This window comes from Saccopteryx leptura, chromosome 2 (assembly GCF_036850995.1).
Source record: "Saccopteryx leptura isolate mSacLep1 chromosome 2, mSacLep1_pri_phased_curated, whole genome shotgun sequence".
Classification (NCBI taxonomy): Eukaryota; Metazoa; Chordata; class Mammalia; order Chiroptera; family Emballonuridae; genus Saccopteryx; species Saccopteryx leptura.
In genome coordinates this window covers 326,926,523-326,935,514 of record NC_089504.1, presented here as the reverse complement: position 1 = coordinate 326,935,514, position 8,992 = coordinate 326,926,523, and the positions used below count along the sequence as shown (strand labels likewise).

Below are 8,992 nucleotides of genomic sequence, written 5' to 3'. Positions count from 1 at the left end.
ACAGACTTGGGTGTACGATGATGTAGATACCTATAATTCTGGGAAATTCAGATGCAGTGAGTAAAAAAAAGTGTGGGTAGAGGACAAAGACCAGATTGCATGCATGTGTACTCCCTTCTGACCCAGGAACATTTCCCAAATAGTACAAATGAGGAAGTCAGGAAAGCTGAAAAGTGGAAAGGGAGGAGACACGCCCTGAAGGAGGAGAGCAAAGCTGGCCTCATATTTAACTCCCCCAAACATGCAATCTCTGCTTGTGCTCCAAATGTTGTCTCCTGCCCAAATTTGAAGAAACGGGAGATCCCAGATTCTAGACTCCTGGGCTTTCAGACGAAGAGACCAGCAGGACTGCATCACTTATGTGACTCCTCCCTCGGCCACCTCTACCTCACTCTCCAGGATTTCCTTGTGTCCATCTCTGCGCATTGCTGCACAGCAAACTCACGAATCACACCCTCCAGACTTTGCACAGGTAACTGGGCTGGAGATGCAGGTGAGACCAAGGGGACGGAAGATCGAGAAGGCAGGGAGAGGGAGCTGTGGGTCACAGGTGGGACTGAATAGGAAGAGATGTAAAAAGGCAGCTCGGAGACTTAATGCCTGAGTGGAGATTGTAGACTCGATTCACTTAAGGGGATTTGGTTGAAGTATGGAGCCAAACCTTGGTCACAAACTGAGACTCACACTCAGCCCCATCTCTAGCCCAATTCCAGCCCTACCTTCAGTCTCAGGCCAGCTACACCCTGAACCCCAATACTAACCACAGCTCCTCCTTTAACCCCCAACTCCAGTCACCGTGAATCTTTTTTTTTTTTTTTGCTTTTAATGAAGTGAGAGGCAAGAGGCAAGGAGGCAGAGACAGACTCCTACAGGCGCTCTGACCGGGATCCACCAGGCAAGTCCCCCACAGGGCGGTGCTCTGCCCATCTGGGGCTGTTGCCCTGTTGCTCTGCAACTGAGATATTTCAGCACCTGAAGCAGGCCATGGAGCCATCCTCAGTGCCTGAAGGCCAAATTGCTTGAACCATTCAAGCCATAGCTGTGGAGAGAAGAAAAGAGAGAGAGAGAGAGAAGAGGGAGGGGAAGGGGTGGAGAAGCAGATGGTTGCTTTTCCTGTGTGCCCTGACTGGGAATCGAACCTGAGACTTCCACAAGTTGGGTTGAGCCTACCAGCCAGGACCTCAACATGAATCTTAACACCAGCTCCAAAAAAACTCTCTTCTATGTATTTCTAATTTCAGGACTAACTTAGACCCACTCCATCCCTGGTATCAACATGAACCTTGGTCCAAGCAGGAGATGAAACGTCAATTGCCATCCCAATCTTAGACCCACTCCTAGAAATACATTAACTTCCACTGTACCCTCAACTTCAATCCCACAGTCAACCCTGCCTCAGCCCAAAGACCAATGCTGACTGCACTTCCAACCTCTGCTGCAAAGCCAGGCCTATTCCCATTCCTAGCCCTGACACCTGGCTCATTCTCAACCTGCACTTCTTCTCTTACCTCAACTCTAGACCTGACCACAGTTCCAACCTAGACCCAGCCTCCCCTGTCCCCAACTCCAGTGCTCACCTGGTCACAGGCCCTGCCTCCATTTCAGCTCTGACAGCCTCAGAGTTGGCCCAGGCGTGTCCATGAAGTATGAAGACCTTCAGTCTTTGGAGGGTGAGAAGAAAAGCCAGATGTTCAAAAATGGTAAGAGGAAAGGAGAAAGGGTGTCTCCTAAAATACCCTCTTAATATGTTTAGAAAGATTACTGCTGTAACAGCATGACTGCACCTCTACCAGGGGTATTGCTGGGTCCCCACTCTGAAGGAGTCAGGCCCAGGGCCCTGTGAATTCCCGTGGGAAGAGGATTCAAGGACCTTAGGCCGACAGGATCAGGGAGGACCACAGCAGGCCTGGCTGCCTACACTCAGGGGAGGGCGTGAGCGATGGCACTGGGGGAATGAATAGTTGTGTTTGGAAAGGAAATGTTTCCTAACCTGACGATACAGATCAGCATGAGCCCACTGAGGGCCTGGCTGCCCCACCTCACTCTGTGTTCTCCTGCCGCCTCCCTCAGCCCTGATAATGAGACCTTACATATTATCTGTCATCACATGTCACAAGACAGTTAGGGGACAATATGACTGAGATCTTGTGCTGGTCCATGAAGGGTCAGAGGACTGGACATCCCTGTACCACTGACCTCCCCAGCTTTACCTGCACCAGCCTCCATGCCTGGCAGGTCCCTGTGCCATCTCTTCCTCCCCTGTCCCTCTTGTCCTGGACCTCCTTGTCCTGATGTCCTCTCTTCTTGCAGGACTGCCTTCTCCCCAGGCCTTCCTGCGGCATCTCTGCTCTGGACCCTGCCCCCTCCTGCTCTCCCTGGGCCTCAGCTTCCTCCTGCTGGTCGGCATCTGTGTGATTGGATCCAAAAGTGAGGGTCACATGGCGGGCCGGCATGGGGGCGAGAGAGGGTACAAGGATGTGGCATGATAATGACCATGATGGGTAAAGATGGCTGCTGGCTTTGTTGCTTATTCATGGGTAATGTAGTCAAATTACCAAACCTCTCTAAGCCTTAGTTTCCTCATCTGCAAGCTTGGATAACAACAGCGCCTGTCCCTTTGGCTTGGGTGGCTGTGAGGACCCAAAGAGACAAGGCGTGTCAAGTGGCCTGCTCAGGGCCAGCACAGAGAGGACCTGATAAATCTGAGCACTCGTTGTCCCATCTGCCTGAGCAGCTTCCAAGAATCAGAGGGACCTGGAGACTCTGACAGCGAATTACAGCCACTTCACTTCAGACTCTGCGGCTGAGGTGCAGGCACTGCACTCCCAGGGTGAGCCTGGCTGGAAGGGCTCTGGACTGCGATGGGCCATGGTGGGGAGGGCGGGGGAGCGGAATCCTGGACCCTGAGTCCCGTGTCCTGCAGATGGCACTCTGCGAGAGACAATAACATCCCTGAACGCTGAGGTGGAAAAACATAAGCAGGAACTGCAGGCAGGTGAGAAACCCCCCAGGAGTGTGTGTGCAAGGGTGGGGCTGGGCTCTCAGGACCAGAGTGTTGGGGACAGCCCGGGTGCTGAGTGTCCTCCCCTCCAGCCCGTAGCTTGAATGACAACCTGTTTACTCGGGAGAGCAAGGTGGAGAAAGTGCAGCAGAAACTCGAAGCAGGTCTGGACCCTCTCTCCTGTGCCTGGGTCTGATGTGGTGGGAGGGCAATGAGGGTCCTAGCTAGGCTGGCCCCTCTTCTTGTCCCCACTGCTTTTCTGTGTGTCCCAGGTTTTTCTCAAATGCTCCAGCGAGTCCAGCAGCTGACCAAGGACCTGAACTCCCTGTATTGCCAGATGGCTGCACTCAAGAGCAATGGTGAGTGACATGTAGGGCAGTGCCTGGCCCCATTATCTGGCCCACGGCCCACTGGACAGCATCTCAGACCTTCCCTCACCCCACCCCCAGGCTCTCAAAACACCTGCTGCCCTGAGAACTGGCTAGAGTATGAAGGCAGCTGCTACTGGTTCTCTCACACTGGGAAGCCCTGGCCCGAGGCTGAGAAGTACTGTCAGCTGGAGAACGCACATCTGGTCGTCATCAACTCCAGAGAGGAGCAGGTGAGGGCTCTCATTCTCAGGTCCCAGAACCTGTCCGAATTAAGGACATGGTTCTGAGATGTGGCTGCACATTGGTATCACCAGGGGAACTTACAAACACTGCCAGCTGAGCCACACCTTCAGAGTTTTATAGTCATTTGCCACATAATGGCATTTCTGTCAATGACGGACGAACTAACTATACAACTGTCCTTTCATAAGATTGTAATAGGCCCTGGCCAATTGGCTCAGTGGTAGTGGGTCAGCCTGGCATATGGAAGTACTGGGTTTGACTCCCAGCCAGGGCACACAGGAAAAATGCCCATCTGCTTCTCCACCCCTTCCCCTCTTGCTTCTTTCTCTCTCTTTTCCCCTCCCACAGTCATGACTCGATTGGTGTGAATTGGCTCTAGGTACTGAGGATGGCTCCATGCCTCACCTCAGGCACTAAAAAGAGCACAGCTGCTGAGCAATAGAGCAGTGCCCTAGGTGGGCAGAGCATCATCCCATAGTGGACTTGCTAGGAGGATCTTGCTTGGGGTGCATGTGGGAGTCTTTCTCTCTGCCTCCTCTCCTCTCACTGAATAAAAAAAAAGAAAGATCATAATAGAGCTTAAAAATTTCTATTACCTGGTGAGTAGCAGCTGTTCTAATGTCATAGCACAGCACGTTGCTGACGTGTTTGTGGTGATGCTGGTGTGAATAAACCTACTGCGCTGCCAGTATATGTGTATAAAAGTACAGTGCTTACCGTTATAGACAGCATGATGTACTTGAAAATGATAATAAACAATTATGTTACTGGTTTTTGTACTTAAGAGACTATGCTTTTTATCATTATTTTACTAATAAAAATTTTGTTGTTTAAAACTAAGCTGTATTTTGCTGGCAGCAGCTTCATACGTCTTGTGTTGACTGTGTCTCCTTGAGTGCATTCTTTTCTCTGTTTGATTGTATCTGATGTGTTTTGTACAGTAACATGTCATACAAGCTTACAGCTTAAGAGCAATTAACTATAGCATGCAGGTTAGTTAAGTGCAGTCTGTGGTGTTCAGACACTGACAAAATCACCTGTCCCTGTCTTTAAGTAGTGCATGACAGTAATTGGCCTGGGCATTGGATAAACATCCCAAATCCCCTCAACTGATTTAGTGTACATGTCAAGTTTAGAATTCCTAGTCCAAGGAGTTGGCTGGGATAAGGAGAAGTCACCACTGTCATTCTGTCATCCCAGAATTTTGTCCTGGAACATACAAGATCCTCATTCACCTGGATGGGCCTCAGTGATCCTGAAGGGGTCTGGAAATGGGTGGATGGAACAGACTATGAGACCAACTTCAAGTGAGTACACCTGGCTTTCTGGGCCTGTCTTTCTCCTTCAGCTCTGCTCCTTGAGGATCTGACCCACAGCCTCTTCCCATCCCTGGACTCTGTTCTATCTGACCTCCCTAGCTTGCTGTTGTCCTCCTCCCTCAGGAACTGGAAGCCAGGCCAGCCAGACGACTGGCATGGGCACTGGCTGGGCGGAGGTGAGGACTGTGCCCACTTACTCACCGACGGCAGGTGGAATGATGACGTCTGCCAGAGGCCCTACAGATGGGTCTGTGAGGCCAGACTGGACAAGTCCAGATAAGAGAGGCTACGAGCTGCTTGCTGTAGACCGTTCAACCGTGGAAATGGCAGGGATGGGGGAGGGGATTCTTCCCCAGACATCGCTAACAAGACCTGTGGGGGGGAGAGAGGAAAAAGGCCTGGGAAATCAGAGCACTGCTGATTATTTTTAATTTTTTTCTCCTTAACTTGTAAAAGACTATATAGAGTTCCTAAGGTGGTTTTTTAAAATTAAATTTCAGGTTTACTGAGGTATATAGTTGACATAAAAACTTTGAGTTACTTCAAGTGTACATTGTTGTGATTTGATATATGTATATATTGTAAAAGAATTCCACCATCTAGTTAATTAACACATCCATAACCTCACATATTTATCCTTTTTTGTGTACAAACATTGAGGGTCTACTCTCAGCAAATTTTAAGTATACTATACAGTGTTATCAAGTACAGTGACCACATTTCACATTAGATACTCAGACCTTATTCATTTTGTAACTGAAAGTTTGTACCCTTTTACCAACCTCTCCCTATTTTCCTACCCCCAGTAAACCACTTTTGTACTCTCTGTTATTATGAATTTGATTTTTCTAGATTCCACATATAACTGAAGCCACGCAATTTTTGTCTTTGTCTGGCTTATTTCACTTGGTATAATGCCCTTAGGGTTTATCTGTGTTGTGGCAAATGGCAGGATTTCCTTCTACCTCATGAATAATATTCCATTGTACATAATAATATACCACATCTTCTTTATTCATTTACTGATGAACACTTGGATTGTTCCTATATCTAGGCTATTGTTAATAATGCTACAATGAACATGGAGAGGCAGATATCCTGTTTCTTTGGATATATACCCAGAATGGGATCCCTGGATCATATGGTAGTTCTGTTTTTATTTTTGCAGAAGCATCCATATTATTATCCATACTGGCTGCACCAGATTACATTCTGACCAGTAGTGCATAAGGGTTCCCTTCCTCCATAGCTTCACCAACCTAAGTTTTTTTTTTTAACTTTAACAATCAACTTCATTGAGGTATATCTCTTACACAATAATATGCACCCATATAAAGAGGAGAGATGACTTTTGACAATACACATACCTAGATAACTACTACTCCAACAAGGTAGAGAACAGTTCCATTACCCTCAAAAGTTCCCTTCTTTCCCTTTTCAGTCTAACCCACTTCCTTGACCCCAGGCAGCTAATTATCTGCTTGCTTTCACTATTGATTGGTTTTACCTATTCTAGAATTTCATATAAATGAAATCACACCATATGTTCTCTTTTGTGACACCTTATACATTTCACATAGACTGGATTTTTAGCAACTGTAAAATAGCAGAATGAAGAAGCTAGGTGAAACCTTGGAAAGTCCTGTGTTACAGTGAAGAGATCATTCTTCCCCCACATAGATTGAGTTCCATTCTTTTCTGTCACTTAAAAGCTGTGTAAACTTAGGGGGACAAGGAAAGGTGCTTCTTTAATTTTTTTGAATACCCCAGAGTTGTTGAGAAAAGTAGGTAACATCCCCAGGTATACTGGTTAGCTATTGCTGTGTAACACACCACCCCAATGCTCAGTGGCTTAAAGCAAGAAGCATCTATTATACCTTATGAGTCTATAGGTCAGCTGGGTAGTTTTTTTTGTTTGTTGGTTGGTTTTGTGGTCTGGCCAATCTTGGCTCATCTTACCTGGGCTTGTTTGTGCATGTGAGGTCAGCTGGTGGGTGGGCTGAGAGCTGGCTGGTGTAGACAGTGTCATTCGCATGTCTGAGATTTGGCTTGCTCTGGGCTGGGACAATGGGGATGACAGGGTCATTTTAGGGTATCCTAGGCTTGTTCACATAATGTTTAGGCAGAGTTCCGAAACAGTAAATGAAGAGTACAAGGACTCTGGAGTCTTGGCCCTGGCCGGTTGGCTCAGCGGTAGAGCGTCGGCCTGGTGTGGGGGGGACCCTGGTTCGATTCTCGGCCAGGGCACATAGGAGAAGCGCCCATTTGCTTCTCCACCCCCCCCTCCTTCCTCTCTGTCTCTCTCTTCCCCTCCCGCAGCCAAGGCTCCATTGGAGCAAAGATGGCCTGGGGACTGGGGATGGCTCCTTGGCCTCTGCCCCTGGCGCTAGAGTGGCTCTGGTCGTGGCAGAGCGACACCCCAGAGGGGCAGAGCATAGCCCCCTGGTGGGCAGAGCGTCGCCCCTGGTGGGCATGCCGGGTGGATCCCGGTCGGGCGCATGCGGGAGTCTGTCTGACTGTCTCTCCCCGTTTCCAGCTTCAGAAAAATAAAAAAAATAAAAAAAGAGTACAAGGACTCTGGAGTCTTAGTTTTGGAACTGAGGCATCATTGCTGCTGAATAGTATTGGCCAAAGTAGATCACAAGGCAGCCCTGATTCAAGGGGTCTGGAAATAGACTTCACCTTTTGATGGGAGGAGTCACAAAGTTATATTGTGGAGGGAATAGATATGGGGCGGTAGAGATTGCTTTATTTTCCAATCAATTTAGCATACCAGGGAAGCATCTTGGCTATAAAGAACCAGCCCATAGGTAAGGGTTCTCATTAAGAAAGGCCAAGACCCATGCATTACTGTATTACTTGCACCCAGACAACTGCCTGGCATATAGGGGGTGTCAATTATAGCTAAAAATAGAAAGGGTGATGTCAGAAAGAAGGTATGGGAAGGATGAAATTGTCTCCTGGGAGGTAGCACACTTCACTTCTTTCTGCCCTCCACCATCCCATAAAAATCACCTGGCTGGGTACCTGGTGACTTACTGAGAACCTACTTCATGCAACTCGTGTACTGCCATAGGCTCTTTCAGCGACTGAGCCTGACCGGCAGCTGGCATACAGAGGCAGGCGGAAGTGGATCTCAGGGTCCTTTGGGCTTTCTGCTGACCCACTTTCAAGCTCAGTGCTGGTGGAAGCCTGCTTTGGTGCACACCTTAGCGCCTCCCATGTACACCTCAGCCCAGTAGAGACAGCCACAAACCGGAGATTGCTTTGTAGCTCCAAACAGCTGTAGGCAGTGTCTGACATTGACCTGCACTGGCGTCCCTCTCAAGATGCCCCTGCACCAACATACCTGGTGGCGGGTTTCAGACCACATCAGAGCAGCATCCAATTAGCTTCACAAGTGGCAGATCCAATGGGAGGCCTCAGCAGGCACCAAACTCTGCTGAGGCAAATTCTGCTTAGCGTGGTCAGCACCTACACAATAGTTTACACACTGTGGTTGAGGTTATCCTGACAGTCAGCCAGCCTGAGGGCTGACTTCCCCCACACAAAGGGCCAACAGCAATCAAGACTCAACTACAAGAGGGCTCACATAACCTATACAGGGGACATTTTTAGAGCCCCTTGCTCAGGTGGTAAGGAAGGCTGTGCTACTGAGCCTCACCGGACACCTACTACATAAGGCCACACTACCAAGACTGAGGGACACAGCAGATCTACCTAATACACAGAAACAAATACAGAGAGGCAGTCAAAATGCCTGAAATGAAAGAACAGAAGAAGTACCCAGAAAAAGAAATAAATGAAATGGAGGCCAGCAACCTACTCAGTGGTGGGACTCAGCTGGTTCACACTGGTTCGGCAGAACCGATACCTAATTTTTTGTTGAGTTTGGCGAATCAGTTGTTAAAATGGCACTTGTAATCAGGGTTCTCTCTAAGATGGTCGCCTGGGCAGCAGCCCAATGTGGAAATCACAAATTTACATTCCTTACTCTTTTTAAATGTTCATCTGCGCAACAGTGTATTCTAAGTGCCCGTAGTAATGTTCATTCCGTC

At 48.5% G+C, this 8,992-nt stretch overlaps 1 protein-coding gene across 1 annotated transcript; it reads left to right on the top strand.

Annotated features, from left to right (window-relative positions):
• Positions 1–345: 345 nt before the first annotated feature.
• Positions 346–5,597, top strand: LOC136391534 (C-type lectin domain family 10 member A-like). The gene is made up of 10 exons (XM_066363261.1): positions 346–472; positions 1,606–1,700; positions 2,311–2,427; positions 2,735–2,830; positions 2,924–2,995; positions 3,094–3,165; positions 3,274–3,360; positions 3,451–3,602; positions 4,816–4,922; positions 5,058–5,597. Exons 2-10 carry the CDS (start codon positions 1,640–1,642, stop codon positions 5,212–5,214), a joined length of 921 nt encoding a protein of 306 aa, XP_066219358.1. The 5' UTR covers positions 346–472; positions 1,606–1,639; the 3' UTR covers positions 5,215–5,597.
• Positions 5,598–8,992: the final 3,395 nt, after the last annotated feature.

What these genes read in the sequence shown, in the direction of transcription:
- LOC136391534 (XM_066363261.1), top strand. Translation starts at nt 1,640, where the DNA reads ATGAAGTATGAAGACCTTCAGTCTTTGGAGGGTGAGAAGAAAAGCCAG. An exon ending in GGCTGCACTCAAGAGCAATG is followed by an intron (nt 3,361 to 3,450) that starts GTGAGTGACATG and finishes CCCCACCCCCAG; the next exon opens with GCTCTCAAAACACCTGCTGC. An exon ending in TCAACTCCAGAGAGGAGCAG is followed by an intron (nt 3,603 to 4,815) that starts GTGAGGGCTCTC and finishes CTGTCATCCCAG; the next exon opens with AATTTTGTCCTGGAACATAC.